Here is a 16,476-nt window from a genome sequence, read left to right on the forward strand (position 1 = left end):
ACTGCGTTTACTGGCTCGGAGTATGTCCGAACACTGACAAAGCAAGAATAGGAGCGGCAATTTGTACATGAAAAACTTGACACGGACCATCTACCATGTTCAGGAGAGTCTATTTGGTCTGCCAAGATCTATTAGGCTGATCAACACCACAAGCATGTACATATTGATAATAAAATGTAGTTCCTTGTCATCTCCCCTTCTTCGTATCAGTTATACATCATAACTGTATATCAGATGCTATAGTTTGTAAATTTGAATCTTTCTGTTAAGTACAAGGTGACATCATAATTCTTGTGACTTTTCCAATCAACACTTCATGGATCGAGACGCAGCTCCATGATTGCAGCACATTAATATATATAAACATTTGCATATGCACTTCACTAAATATGTCCTGTGAGGTTGGCCTTAATATGGGGGGGGGTGGCGGTGGCGTGGGGTGATGCAGCGGCGGGCGGGGGAAGAAAATCAAAACCATCTACAAATGCTTTGTAGTTACATATTCCTTTAGAACAGTAGTCTCCTGTCATATTGTAGTTGATTAGGCTTATGCCATCGTTGATTCATCTGCCATCCACAGGTAGATTCCACCAGGTAACCGAAGAAACTTGTGGAGAAAAACCAAGGATTAATATTAGAAGAAATGCATGACCAGGTTATGAAGTCAAACTGGAGAAAATTAAAATCAAGCTTAACACAGCAATGGAATGCAGCCTCAAGCTCCAGTACTTGCAAAATTTCTTCTTCTTCTTTTTTTAATGAAAGAAGAAAAAAATAGTTGAGATTCTTTCTCAGTATAACAAATAAATAATGGAAGTTCACAAAATCCTCTTTCAAACAGATGAGATAATTCTAGCAACCAGCAAGCCATTGATAAAGTTCTTCAATTTCAAGAGAAACTCAATATACAGACAGACAATTGTTTCTCCATTACCATTCTGAATGGATTGTGCTCCAGATTCATTGATTCAGAAGCAGCCAGTTGGATTGCCCATGTGCCCGCCAAGGTTTAGAGATCTTCTTGGCTTCCCTGCTTAGGGCCCAATGGCCTAAGTGATCCCCTATATACAGGCTGACTGCCTCACAGGTGCCCACACAGCCAGCCTTGGCCTAGGATGCAGGTTATGCTATTTGTTGAGCCTGACAGGCAAGGACTACTCAACCTAGCGAATTCCCGAGTTGGAAAAATGAATGGAACCCAAACTAAATAAGCTCGCTTTTCCTCTTCGACATGGCTCTTGATTCACTCCTTACAATTAATGTAAAAAAAAAAAGGGACTTTGACCTCACCGCAGATTCAACACCATCTTCCTATCCTAGCCCCTTTCCCGCTCTCTTTGCCCTTGCTTTCCTTACGCCAAGCCAGAATTCCCACTTTCATTCATTCTGACATCAAGTGAATATAACAATGTGACAATAGAATCAGATCCCATAATCCAAATTAAAGGATTTGCTGGGTCCCTTAGGGACTATTGTCCCTAAAATAGTGATTTTTTTTTCATCTCACTATTTAAAATCACATCTTGTTAAAGAAATATTTGCTACTTGACAATATTAAACAGACTGTCTAAGTACTTAAATACTGTTTAATAGATGAAAATAGGAGGATTTATCATCCCAATCCATGCGGTAACATAATTTTGAATCCATTCCATTTGAATGGGTGCTTTCTCCATCACGGTTATTGTGAAGAGACATCTACAATAATTAGCCTTGAACAATTTATTTGAGGGTTCGAATCTAAGAAAAATTCTACATAATGTTTGTTATCCTGAAATTTTCGTCTTTTCCCAAATGATAAGGACAAAAAAAAAAGAGTGGGTCAAAAGAAAAAATGCTATTTGGAGTTTTATCAACTCCCATGCCTCTTTCAATGCTTTTCCAACAGCTTGGTTACAAGTTCTAGCATTTCTTAGTTAAATGTTTATTTCAAACTCTATATTGACTAATCAGTAACTTGTTGCATTAATTTGAATTTAGAACATGTTCTCTTAGAGGAATAATTTAGTATTATTGCATGGTCAGTAGTGAAAAAATGTAATTTTACAATGCACCTTTTTCTTCCTTTGTTTTATTAACCTAATTCCAATTTACTAATCATCTTTATTTGTTTGTATATTTTGAATATTTTCTCAAAAATTTTTAACGCAATCCACGTTGTTACGAGTGTAAATGCCCACAACTCACTTGAGTGCTACATTGTCTGCCGCATACCTTAAAACACTATAGAAAATGCTTCAAAAATTGAAAAAAGTATTTGCCCCTTAATAATTAATGAAATAGGCCTTGGGCTGGACCCACATAAGACAGAATTGACTGCGCTGGTGAAGGCCTCACCTGGTTGGAGTTGGTAAAAAATGATCTAATAAGCCATCCACTTACCTAAATTTCCTCCTTGCAGTAAGAAAATTGAAAGATTCAGATCCAAACATGTATATGTATATGCAAGGTAGTCACAAGATACCTACTGCATTGACTTGAAAAATATGTATCACAGACGCGTGATACATGCATGTGTGAATGCATGAATGTATCTATATATAACGGTCTTTATCATGAGGTGTATTTGTAAATAAGTTAATCTGCAAAACAAACTGCTTACCGGAGATCCTCATATATAGTGCTCATCTTCCAGCTCAGTAAAGTCCCAGCATTCTCAACTCTGTAACATGAGTGGGGTCAAGTTCCGGCAAATTCTTATTTTCATCTCTACTTTCCACCACATATTCCTGGCATTATACTGTTGTTAGATATATTAAAATTTCTGTATTTCATCAAATATGTGATTACCATTCCAAAAGCTCTCTATAAAAAGAACAAAACAATTGTAGCCAAAATAATATCCAAAGGGGAAAAAGAATGATAGGATGAAGTGATGAACAGCTTTGTGAATGCACATATCAAAACTCTTTCATTTTGGAAAGTGACATCACATACTAGCGCACCCCACCTGTCAGAATGTGATGCTTATTTCCAAAACGTGAAGAGTTTCTTTAAGAGAAGTTTTGAGATTGTATGCGTACATGAAATTGCTCACTAAGAAAATCAGAGCCTGTCAGATTTCTGACTAGACTGATGTCTGCGAGATCTGGCTACAGTAATGACTGAAGGAAACATAATGTACTTGTGCTGGAAGCAGTAGAAATGGACCAAGGAAAACTATTGTGTCTTCATGTGCACACTTCATTTTCAAAGACCCAGTGTTTTATTGACTTTGGGCTACCAATCAGGTGAGCAAAAAGCCAAATTTAATATCTCTCAAGCCTCATGACACCAGTAGTTGAAGAGTTCTTGAATACGCATAATGTAGAGAAAAATGTATACATGGATTTTTTATAAAAAAACTAAAACTGCTGGCTCCAATTCTGAATGCTCAAATCATTTCACATCGATTTTGGGTACCAAGCTTCTAGAGATCTTATTAAGTTACCCTTTACCCATGACGACCAAGACTTACCCATCTATATGTGATCAGCATTCTTGGTCAGGATTTAACCAGAATTCTGCCACTTGAAAAAAAAGAAAGGCATTTCCAGTTCAGGAAGGAGATAGAGCCAGACATGTTCATTATTTAAATTATGAGTGCAGTCATACTGAACCTTTGTCAGTTCTTGTTTTGCAAGAACATGGTAGTGGCGTTCATTGATCCTTTGTCCACATATTATGGCAATGAAGAATCCATACAGCAAGCCCACCAGAATAATAGCTAATACTGCATTAGATGAGCAAATATCAGAGTCAATTATTTAATAAGAAAGCAATTCAAGTTTGGGTCCCGATTGTGATTATCTTCATGTACTGAAAAACTAAGGGCCTGTTGGGACAATCAATCACCCCATCTGGTTTCACATGTGGGATTTGAAGAGTAAAGCAAGGGAAGAGAGAGAAACTCTGAGGAATTGGCAGTAGATTGTTGGTCTCCCAAATCCTAGTTCTTTAAGACAACAGGATCTATATAAAAGGCGATCTTTTGCTATCCCAAAGATATTGGGACTGCACAACTTACTGATTCCCTCAATTCCTCAAGACTTATTCAGCCTCGTGCCTCATTTTAAGTTGCCTTCCCACTCATGGGGAAGATATGAGGCAGATAAGCTGGTTGCATGTCCACCAAACAGGTCCAAAAAGCATATAGACCAAATAACAAAGTATTCTGCGGTCTTGACAGATAAGAGGATATCAGTAAGTGAACCATTCATATTTGTGAAGTGCTATTAGGCATAAGTTATGATTAAAGATCAAATCCTTGGAAAGGTCTACCTATGTCGACACTGATTTATTTCTTGTCAAATCACTCTGCCTTTCCAGCATGTCTCTTGCATGTGCCAAAGATAAATATGTGCTTCAACAAAATACCTTTGCAGAATTATGTCGTTGTTCTGTTGGTAAAGATGATGACAATGACAAGAAGATGATTCTGATGCACTAACAAAGCAATCAGCAGATACATGTCCTTTTCATTCATATTTGTGGTGACTTACTACCATATCCTCCCCACCCACCCAAACAGTATGATCTCATTTCATGAGTTCTCTATGAAGTATAATTTTAAATGATTTTCACCATAATGGTTTTGGGGCACTTCTATCATGTCAACATTCATGACAGGAAAATTACATTACATTTCAAGACCCAATAAAGATTCAAGACAGAACTGGGTGTGCGTTCCAAGATACCATGGCCTGACTTGGTTAGGCCCAATACTATACATAGTAAACATACATAAGTTACATATTATATAAAATATATACAATAAATTGTTTATCATTTTCAAATCCTATCCCTAACCTAAGAGGTCAGCCAGAACCCCCTGTGTGTCTGTCTGTGTTTGTGTGTATGTGCACCCTGAATACCACAACCATCCTGAACCACCCAAGACGCTTTCTCTGCCCCTCCCTTCATGGTTGAAAGTAGCAATTCACCCACAATTACCATATATAACTCTTGGGCCTTAAAGGAGTGTCACTTTGCTGCCATGAAGCTCTCAAAGACTGCATTTAAACCTCCCTATTGAACCAGTTCCTATACAAAAGTCGGTAATTCACCCCATTTTATTATCTCTAAATTAAATTACCAGACAAACAAATAAAAATCAACTATCAAAAGCAAGGATTGCATATGTTGTTTATAAAAAGGGAGTTAATTTATCAAAGAAAAAACTTACATAAATAAAACATCTAATCCTTTATATTTCATCTAATGGTCTGTCAAATACTCCATCCACTTGAATCAGTCAAACGCAGTGCAAAGAATAATCATCAAATGACTACATCACAACAATTGATCAAATACTGTTCTTGAATTAATCCCATTTGTTACTTCTGCTGCATATTTGTTAATTAGATTATGACCTCCACTAATTACTCCTTCCTCTTGGTTGATAAATAGAGCGACAGTCAAACATTAAATAATCCTTTTTTTCAATTAGTCACATAACACATGCCAATTACCAATACAACTACAGCTCTCATCAGGCTGTGAAGTGTGCCGAGGTTTCTCACTTATCCATTGATTCATAACCTAATCTTATTGCATAAATTGTTATGAAGAGAATAATGCCAGAAAGTATATCAAGGAAAATAACAGCTCATGTGATACCCTAACTTGACAAAGGGGGCACCAGTAGAAATATATAATATGTCATAATTAGAGTTTGTCAGTAATTAAACCTTGCCAACTCTTGATCACAGGGGATGACCTGTCCAAGTGAAAGATGAAACATAATTAAACTTATAATGCAATGTTAATACATTTCATGTAGCTGGAGATATAGTTTAGTGATCAATCGAGAGATATAATGCAGCTGGTGGAGACAGATATGTTTGTCTTCTAATTTAAGTTTTCCTAAATCAGATAGAAGGATTGCCCAGTAGAGTCTGTTCAATTGTTAGCAGCTGAAATCTTCCATCTAGTATAATATACCTGCTTTGGAATCTTCCAAGGATCTCGAAGCTGCATCTACTTCCTAAGCACTTCCTTACCGAAAGCATTTCTAAAATATCTGCTTCCCCCAACCCACACCTGCATCCGCATCCACCCACACACTGGCACTCGATTTCAGCAACTAAAACTCAATTTAAAATGTGTTGCGCTACAAATGCAAAAAGTACCTCATGAATGGCAATATTCTTTAACAACAACATTTGTAAGCAAAAAAGATATAAAACTTTTTCCAATTTTATTACAAGATAGCATTGCATCAATTATCTTCTTGGAGTTTAACAGCTTTGAATGCAAAGGGCATGCTACAACAATTCCTCAATTATTTAACAAAATTCAAGAACCATATTCAATCCACTACATCTTCCTTGTCCAATCTAGTTGTGATATAGTATAGGCTCGTGAGTGGGAGAGGTGGAGCAAGAGGGCTCTAGCAAAGGGGCAGCAAGCCACTGGTGACCAGGAGGGCGACAAAAACGGCAAGAGATCTGTAGGCAAAATAGGGGATCATCTCTCTCTAGTTTTTTTCTTTTTTTTCCCGATGTTGATGTGGTGGGTGGATCGGCTTGAATCTCAAGGTGGTGCTGCGGGTGGACGGGTGTGAATCTTGAGATGGTGCTGATGGAGCAGCGAAGATGCTACAACAGTGGTGGTGGATCAAGGTTTGCTCTAATACCAAATTAACATAGGACAAAAGAAGAAGACAGAAGAAGAAGAAGAGGAAAGAGAAGAAGAGGAGAAGGTAGAGAGAGAGAGGGCAACTCAATATTCTATATTCTCAAATCTCAATAATGCAATGTTTTCTCAATTATATAGCAACAAATTTATACAGACAACCCAAACCCTAATAAGAGTCCGCATAGAAATAAAATACTGGAGTCCTTATAAAATTCTAGTCCTAGAGTCCACAAAAAAATAAAGTTTCCTAATTCCCAAATGAAATAAAATTTTCTAATTTCTAGATTTGTCCTTAACAGAAGTGTGGCTAGATTTCTTATTAGATAATCCTCTGTCACAATGGCATTTTCAACTTAACTCAACTAAGCCTTAATCCCAAACTAGTTGGCTTCCGCTACATGAATCATTTTTCTCCATTCCAAGGGCCACACTATCTAACGATGTAGCAACATCAAGTCCTTCCTTGCTACTTTATCCTATGTGATTTTTTATCTCTACCTCTCTTTCTTTCTGCATGCATCAAATCACTCTTTGTACTAGTGCATCCCCCAACCTATGTTATGCACAAGGTTCGCCGTACCGGTGCCGCACTAGTATAGGCTACCGAGCGTCGGTACGGTACCATACGATCGGTACCGACCGTACCGACATTGGTGTACCGATACCGGTACCCATCGGTACTGGTACGGTACGGTCGGTACCGACTGGTACCGACCGGTACAGCAAACCTTGGTTATGCATGTCCAAACGATCTAAGTCGTCCTCTCAATTTATCCTCAATTGGTGCTCCACCTATCTTTCTACAAATCATTTCTCATTCCATCTATTCTTGTATTACTACACATCAGTCTCAATATTTTTATTTCGGTCATACCCATCTTGTGCATGTATTATTTTCTAACTGCCCAATATTCTGTACCATAAAGCATAATTGGTCGTATCATTGTCCTATTTTAACTTGGCAGGAATCCAACAATCACATAATATCTTAGTTGCACTTCTCTATTTTATCCAACCTACTTTAATCTTACGGATAACATCTTCTTCAATCTTTCCTTCTTTATGAATAATCGATCCTAAATACCAAAAATGATCGCTCTTAGAAACTTCATGATACTCAATATTTATTTCACCTTCACCTCTAATTCTAATTTTTACAAAAATTACATTCCACGTATTCCATCTTGGTCTTACTTAACCTAAAACCTTAAATTCTAATGCATTCATCCATAATTCCAACTTATGATTGACTTCAATTTTGATTTTATTTACCAAGACTACAGCCGCTTGTCCAGCCGTGTTAAAGCTTCCATAAAAAAAGCCAGACTAAGCAATAAGGTACCCCGTATCACGTTCTATGGGAAAGAGTTGGAGCAACCTAGATAAGAAAACCCAAGAGCCCTACCCAAGAGAGGATCTTAGCTGTGGCTATGCCAGGCCTTCTATTGTCAGATTGTAAATGTTATGTAATTTGTTTCAACGAACATATGCAAATAGCATGCACCAAGAAATATCATTTTGAATATGCCTAGTACGCTTATCCATATCTAGCACAAAAAGATAAGGACTTGGAGCACATCCTTGGTGTTAACATATTATGCTTGGAAACTTATTATTACCACCAGTACTTCTCACACAACTAATTGCTTCATTGTACATATCCTTAATCACATAAATATATTTAATAGAAATTCCTTTCTTTTTCAACACCCATCATGAGGCTTCGTTATGGAATTTATTATATGCTTTCTCTATATCAATAAAAACCATATGAAGATCATGCCTCCTTTATTTATATTTCTCTATCAATCTTCGAAGGAGAAAGATAGACCTTGTAACATAAAGCCAAGTTAATTCTCTAATATTTTTGTATCACATATCACTCTATGCTCAATCACCCTTTCTCAAAGTTTTATAGCATGGCTCGTGAGTTTGACACCACGATAGTTAAAATAATTTTGAATATCACCTTTATTCTTATAAATCATAATATGATACTCTTTGTCCATTCCTCAGGCAATATCTTAGATCTTTAAAATCTTATTAAATAAATTAGTCCACCAAGCTACTTGGATGCCATCTAAACACTTCAAATCTTCTAAAGGGATTCCATCAGGTTCAGTTGTTTTTCCTGTTTTTATCTTTTTCATAGCCTTCTTCATCTCAAATACTTTAATCCGACGTGTATATTTAACATTCCCATCCTCAATAAAACTAGTGAGGCATCCTAAATCGTTTACATAACTTTCATTAAATAGCTTATCGAAATAACCCCTCCATCTTTCTTTAATCTCGTCCTCCTTAACTATTTTTGTTTAATTTTTATCCTTGATGTATTAGGTCCAAGTCTCCAATTTTCTTTTCTCTTAGTCTTGCAATCTAATAAATATGTTTCTGTCCATCTTTAGTTTCTATCTTGCGGAATAACTTTTTATATTCTTTGAATGTTCCTATTGTACCGCTTTCTTAACTTCATTCTTAGCCACCTTATAACTTTTATATGCTTCTTTATTCCTACATTTAGATAGTCTTCTATAGCACTTTCTTTTAACCTTAACCACCAACTGAACTTTCTTATTCTACTAACAGGTCTCCTTACTCGATGGCCCTTTGCCCTTTTATTCTTCCCATACCTTTGTAACCACTTTCTTAATATTGTTAGCCATATCTTCGCACATGGTATTGATTTTCTTATCTAGACCTATTTTTCTTTCTTCATCATTCTATCCTTAAGCAGTATTTATTTCTCTCATTGCAAATTTCACCATCTAGTCCTCGGATTTCTATTTTCTTTAATCCTCTTCCATTTCCTAATAAATGCATCCAAAACCAATAATTTATGTTGGGTGGTTAAACTCTAGCCCCGTATAACCTTACAATGTTTACACAAAACTCGATGAATTTTTTCAGTAAAGAAGAAAATTATTTGACTAGTATTATGCCCACTTTCAAAAGTATCAACTAAGAGTCTTTTTTAAAGCAAGTATTAGCTAATATTAGGTCATACGACATCGCGAGCTTTACAATAGCATTTCCTTCCTCGTCTTTATCTCCAAAACCATAACCTCCATGCAGCCTTTCAAAACATACAATGGATTTTCCCATGTGCCCATTCAAAATCTCCTCCAATAAATATCTTTTCTCCACTAAGAATCTTTTGAATTAGTCCATCCATATCCTCCTAAAAGTGTTGCTTTGTGATATCATCTAAACCTACTTGAGGAGCATGAGCACTAATAATATTAATAGACTCTTCTCCTAATACTAAATTTATCACGATTATTCTATCTCCTACTCGTTTAATGTCTACAACTTTATCTTTTAAACTCGTCTACAACAATTCCTACTCTATTTTTATCCATCTTTCCCAATATTCTGAAGTTTATAAACTGCCTTACAAACTAATTTTAGTAGAAAATTGACGAAAATAAAATAAGAAGCACAAGTAGAAGGTTAAGCGTTCTGAAGTAAGACCCTTGGTGCAACTTATCCTAGTATGAAGTCTTCAAATAATTAAATATTGTCAAAGAAATAATGTTGAATTTCAAAATGAAACTTTTCCACCATCTGATTACGCATTATAGATCGTCATTTCCTTCAATGGGGCAAGGAATGAGTACACTTAACTAAAAAGACCTTTTAACAGCACCCAATATGGCAAAATTGCCTTTGCAAATTATGATGTACAGATCAGCATTAGATCTCAAGAAGGAAGTATGACAAACACGGATATTGAATTTAATGTGAGTTAACTGACACATTTTTCATAGCTAAGAAGATGAATTAGGCTTTATCACTTGTATAATAAAAATTTACATGAGTACTTTAGAATTGAAAACTGCAGTATAACTAACTAATTTTTTTTCCTATAAGATAAAATGCAGCTACATGACATTAAACACAAGCTGTTAACAAAATGAACATACCGGCCATTGTATAAAATCCATAAGGGTGTTCCTCATAACCAAACATTTCTCGCAGTTCCTCGCCATAAACTCTGTATACCAGCATACCCAAGAAAGCGACAACCTGTCACAAACAATTGCTTAAAGAAACTTGTAAAGCAAAAACAAAGACAAATAGGTTTGTCAAATTTGTTATTTGGGTGAGTGGGGAAGGATGTTGTGCACCAGTGGTGGTTAAATGGAAAGATCGTATTTGTATCAGAACTTAAGCTTTCAGGAACTAATGTATTCTATGTATAAATAATTTAATAGAATTATTCCAGGAAAATGTTTCCATGACTCCTAAGTGGACCACGTCCTTCGTTTGTCCTTGCAAGTAAAAATCTTGCCAAAAGATGCTCCCTGACGAAGCTTTTAACACCACTCTCTACTCTCTGCAGCAAAAAGTAAAACCTGCTGTCAAACCATGCACACTCCGCCCTGCTCTTCTTCCACTACTGTTGCAATCACCTGCTGGAAACATATATGTGGAGGTCTTACTTTCCACTCTCTGCAGTGCAATGGCAGTGGTAGATCCACCAAAGGCAACTCAGAATAACACTTCTTGTAGTTGTTCCTGTTCTGGGGGCTTTCTTGCTAGAGAGAATAGACATCAAATTTTGGCTTTTGCAGTTCTCAATTATAGAGTGAATCAAGGTGGTGGCAGCAGCAATTAAATGCAGATGGTACTAATAAACCACACACAGAGAGAGAGAGAGAGAGAGAGAGAGAGAGAGATTTCTATTTTGAAAGTAGGAAACGGGAAAAGAGCTTGGGGGCTGATTTAAACTACATCTCGTGGATGAATTTCAATCTTTCATACAGATAACAATCACTGGAACACACGCTTTAGCAAGGCCAATGGACAACCGATGTTGTCTCAAGAGTACAGTAATCAGTGCTAGGCAAATGGAGAAACTCATAGCAGTCTTAGCCATAGAACACGTGCATTTTATCGTGGTTGTATTAGATTCAAAGTTTAGCTATCAAGTATCAACACAACTAGCAGCACCAATACCATCCCACTAGAATTGGCTACTATTTTGAAAGGGATTCCAGATCATGACAGTTTTTGCATCAACTTTAGGTATTTCTGGATTGAGGTTATTTCTTTAAGCTTCCAAACAAGCAAATATAGGTAAATTTAGGTCTTCAGAAAGCTCAGAAACAATGCAGCAAAATTAGGATTTCAAGACATGCTTAGGTTTTGCTTGTTAACATAATGGAAACCTATGCCACAGGTCTTTTGAAGGTAGAGTTGGTTTGGAAGAGTTAATATTAAGTATAAATGTATTATTCTCCTAACATCTTCAGTTATTTTTTCTTGTTGATTTTTTTCATCTTATTTTACTGCTCCAAATTATTGGGTAAATTATTGACCTCCTTTTACCAAAAACGCTTCTGCATCATAAGCATTTGTAGCATACTAGTTACAATGGATAGCAAGCAATGATTCTGTTACATCAGCATTTGTCATATATCAGTTACAATGGATAGCAAGCAGCTTGCAAGAAGCACACTCCAAACAGGTGACTTGAAACATTTTTCGGATAAGTCACGACAAGACAGTTTTAATTCAGTAAAACAAGACATTTAGAGGCAAATTAGTGAAGCTGCAGTGGGCACTTCTTAAAAGCCAGTCTTATCTTGGAATACCCAGTTATATTTTAAACATAGCTAGTAGGTATTCATTGTTTCTTAATATTGCAAATTAGAAAACCAAGTTATATGAAACGAAAAATTAAGATAAACATATTAATGCCGAGAAAAACTCAACAGGTTCTCCTAGGAAAGATGCATCTCATTTACATATATAAAATATAAGCTGCATGAATTCTATCAAATTTAGCTATTCTATAATGTTTAATAACTAGGTATGTCGAGGCCAACAAGATCATACATGACAAAAAGTACTAAGGTAGCCACACAGCATATAGTTTTAAGATTTTACCAGCTGCACGATAACAAATATAAGTGCATGATCCCTAACAACAAGGAGCTGAAACTTCAGTCTCAACCACCACCGATCTGGTGGCACATTTGCACGCAGTATGAAAACAGCCCGGCACTCTGTACAGTGTGCAAATGCAAAGCCTTCCTGACAGAAGATAGAAAATGGATAGTAAAAGCTTGCCTTCCACAAAGAATGTCAAAATATTAGGAAATGGATTCATCTCAGACTACCGCAGGCTGATCTCTAATATGAATAGTAGGATACCAGCTCCAACATTTGGTGAAAAACCATTTGTAGCCAGTGTACTGAGTAAAAATTAAAAGATCAACATATTAAACAATACCTTGGTTGATCTCCAGTTATCAAGACAAGATCGATGCACATACTTCTGTGTACCCTTACAATGGCAGGGTGCAATTAAATCATCACCTGCAAGAAAACAGGAACCTCGATAAGGGGGAAAAGGAAAAGGACAGAGAAATAAACATTTGACTGGAAAGAATATATTCTGCGTGGGAGAAAAAATGCTGATGCATATCTTTATCATATGATAAAATGTTTCGCCTCTACCCTGAGAAATTTAATGTACTAAGTATGATAAGTAAAGACCTCCAGTATCAAGGCAAATTCGGCATTGATGTAGGTCTTGATTCACAAGATTGCAATGTTCATCATCATCGATGCTTTGACTGTCGTCATCAGCACCCACAGGACTGATTTCACATGAAGATGGGGACTCCTTGGAACTGCCAGCATTGGTTAGCTGAGACAGAATTGGCTCAGTTTCTGATGCCTCTTCTGTCTGAACACCAGTAGACACCAACTGCATTGTGAAGAATATCGAATCACATCCAGGCCACATCAAATGGTTTAAGTTTGTATTTCATTTCAAAAGAATGTAAAAATCCTGCAAAATAGAAAGGATAGCATGTCGTTCAAGCACCTCACCAAGAAAAGGAGGCTAAAGAAAGTCATTGAGTAAACAAGATGAATGCCTATAAAGGACAAGCTTAGGTCCATAAACATGCAGTAACACTAGAACATCACTTAAATCTCCAAGTTCATGCGGCAAGGTTTTGAACATCATGTTACAAAAAGGAAAAAATAAGGATTACTCAGATAGTTGATTGGAATTCCTTCACTTATGAGGAAGCACCTTACCTTCACCTCCATGCCATCAAATAAGAACTATTCCTGGTACCTGAATATATGTGCAATACAATGTGTTAATTAGGAGGTTCCGGTGCTGCAATATTTTAATATATAGCATGTTAGCAGAGCAGTATAATATCATCCAGTACATTGTTCAGTGCATATTCATCATAGCACCATATTTTACTCAGGGGGAGTTGAGAGAAGACAATGTAGGACAAGATTAGACAACAAAAAGATTCATCAACAATGATTGACAACCAGAACATTAACTGAATTCTTCTCATATTTGGTCATTCTTTTAACTCTTTAAAATAGATTTCATCTTCTTAATGCATGTGATATCTTAATTTTTTAGCCAAGCTTCTTTCTGCCAGCATCAACTCACCAGCTCAGCAGTTTAACTTTTATAGCTGCAGCAAGGGATTCAACGAGATAAGACCTCATGATCTTGGAAGAATCATTAAGCTAGTTCAAAAAAAAAAAAGATACCTAGCTCATAAAAAACGCAAGTAAATAGCATGTTTTTATTTTTATAATACCAGAAAAATCCTTCCTATGTAACCTCATAAAAAGAGGGAAGCTTAGATCCAAACTATTGAACTTAGATTGAAAAAGCTATATAACAGTAACATGGTTCAAAAACCATTTTCAGTTTGTAAATAGGAAATAGGAATACCAACATTAAAGATTTTGTTATCATATTAATTGTGTCATTGTATTGCTAATCCAACCTTCAAGCTTATTTTAGGCTGATGAAGGACAAAATCACAAAATTAGCACTTTATCAGGTCAGTGTAGCAAGTCCATCTTCTTAACTCCCTCACACCCCCTTCTAATACAGATCACATGTATTCAAAACATATCGTAGCAGTCCCCGATGAGATAGGTGCCACTGCTATGCCTGAAAGCAAGCAGATCCAGGATGTTCCACATGGTTTATACTTATAAAAGCTACAAATAGCCAACAGTTGTTTCTACCTCAACAGAGCTTTAGTCATTATAGTTTATAAATTGAAAATTATTCATTGACTGGCAATGACTACAAAACCAGTCCATAGAGTAAATGTTGTTGTAGAAGGCAAATAACTAGTAATTATTAACCTGTAAATCAGATCCTATCAATGAACCACAGAGTATGAGAACTGGATGAAAGGCTATCTCCTTTCAGGTTATATGTAACCTTGGGCTCATGATTTTCAAGAAAATATCTCCTTCTGATACTTGAAAATGTGTAGTTTGATGGAAAAAAGTAGGCGAATATGACAAAAGTGGGAGTGTTTTTCCTGTTAGAGCCTTAGTGAAGCGACACAAAAGACGAGCAATTTTCTTAGTGAAACAACAAATATTATTTGTTCTACATACTTTTTCACGTAGAAAAAAAAAGAGCGAGAAAATATAAAAATATGTGATCCTTTCAGGCAAAAAGAAAAGAAAAGAAATATAAAAGTGTGAGGTTGCATCAAAACCTGAAGTAATATATGATAGTACAAACATGTACAATAAAACCAACTTCTTCCCTTTTTTAATTCAAAAGATGTACATCTTGAAACATGATTGAATCCTAACAACAAAATTTTGAACTAAATTGGGTTTTTCATGACTTCAGATGTCTTGGATTTATAATTCATATAAACTTTTTCCTATTCTTCTCATCTTTATCCATCCATGCCCCAAAATAGACTCATAAGATGGAAATCAAGATAGTGGGCAGCTTAACAATTGTTGATCGCAAAGGTGTTAATATTTTAACCTAGACGTATGAACGGGCATCAGAAAGAGATCCAGTCTTTCATTCAACACGTGATTTTCTTCTTCTTGAAGATGATAAACAGAAGACTGATATAAATGGAAAGAACTCCGTCCAGAACTCGTGCTATCATCTGTCAAGATTTAAAATTCTTCCAAATCAGAACCCTCAGCTGTAAGATCGCTCAAAGAAAGAAGACTCAACCTCCAACATCTCTACGGTCAGCCATTACCATTATGAATGGTTAAAAGATCCAAGAACCGCAAGCTCGCCTATTCCCTTCCATTAAGTCCTAAGATCTTGTAACCCTGACATGCATTCAGATTCAATGCAGCGAAAAACAAACTCCAAACCACAACTACGCTGATCGAAGCAAAGAAACCGAATTCCTTACCGAGATTCCCAGCCATTCAGATCATAAAACATAAAAACGACAAAGAAACGGGGAAAAAGGACAGCATTCCATCCGTGACTTACCTCGTCGTTAGAAGAACAACTCCGAGATTTTGTTGAAGACTCCGAGCGCATAGCATCTTAAAGCCAAAAATCTAAAAGATCCGATGGAGATCCTCCGATGGCACGAGATCTCTGGCGTTAGGGTTTTGGCTGGGTGTTCTCCGAGGGATCGCCGGCAAGGGAAGGAGAGAAGGGAGAAAGGGAGAGGAGAACGGGTCGAAGGACGTGAGACGTGAAGAGAGGGGGGGTTGAAAGGGAGACTCTGGGCCCGAGACCAAATGCCGACTTACACGGGAGAAATACCAATATGTTGTTTTGCATAAAACTTTTAAAAAATAAATATAATTTGGCCTTGGTTAAATTGTAGTCACATGACAGCAGAACGCAGGAAGAAAAAAAAAATCACGATGAAACAACTTTACCATTGCATTGAAGACTTATCTTTAGATAAAAATTATCAAAATATATATTTTTAATTTTAATTATTTTAATAATATGAAATAATAGTGTGGATCTTAAATTTGAATTTTATATTTTTTTTGATAAAAATGGTGTAGATGTTTAATTTGAATGCTCCGGTATTAATTTTGTAATCAAGAAAA

General features: G+C 36.3%; 1 protein-coding gene across 7 annotated transcripts; it reads right to left on the reverse strand.

The window, feature by feature from the left end:
* Positions 1–60: 60 nt before the first annotated feature.
* On the reverse strand, positions 61–16,144 carry LOC103715512 (uncharacterized). 7 transcript variants are annotated; one of them, XM_039127837.3, is made up of 9 exons: positions 15,896–16,144; positions 13,684–13,717; positions 13,126–13,339; positions 12,860–12,945; positions 12,514–12,660; positions 10,545–10,647; positions 3,600–3,712; positions 2,603–2,729; positions 61–607 (listed from the first exon to the last, which is right to left on the reverse strand). In XM_039127837.3, exons 2-8 carry the CDS (start codon positions 13,687–13,689, stop codon positions 2,637–2,639), a joined length of 762 nt encoding a protein of 253 aa, XP_038983765.1. In that variant the 5' UTR covers positions 13,690–13,717; positions 15,896–16,144; the 3' UTR covers positions 61–607; positions 2,603–2,636. The 7 variants fall into 7 exon arrangements, with proteins under 7 accessions (XP_038983765.1, XP_038983764.1, XP_038983762.1 ...); XM_039127836.3 differs by having other exon boundaries at positions 13,678–13,717; XM_039127834.3 differs by having other exon boundaries at positions 13,126–13,423; positions 13,678–13,717.
* Positions 16,145–16,476: the final 332 nt, after the last annotated feature.

This window comes from Phoenix dactylifera, chromosome 11, assembly GCF_051530095.1.
Source record: "Phoenix dactylifera cultivar Ajwa chromosome 11, Ajwa_hap1_PhDact_Kaust_v1.1, whole genome shotgun sequence".
Lineage (NCBI taxonomy): Eukaryota > Viridiplantae > Streptophyta > Magnoliopsida > Arecales > Arecaceae > Phoenix > Phoenix dactylifera.

Excerpts from the sequence above, each read along its gene's own strand:
- LOC103715512 (XM_039127832.3), bottom strand. The coding sequence starts at position 15,946 with ATGCGCTCGGAGTCTTCAACAAAATCTCGGAGTTGTTCTTCTAACGAC. Across the intron at positions 12,946-13,125 it reads AATTTGCCTTGATACTGGAG|GTGATGATTTAATTGCACCC; the intron begins GTCTTTACTTAT and ends GTTTTCTTGCAG. Across the intron at positions 3,713-10,544 it reads TGGATTTTATACAATGGCCG|TATTAGCTATTATTCTGGTG; the intron begins GTATGTTCATTT and ends CATCTAATGCAG.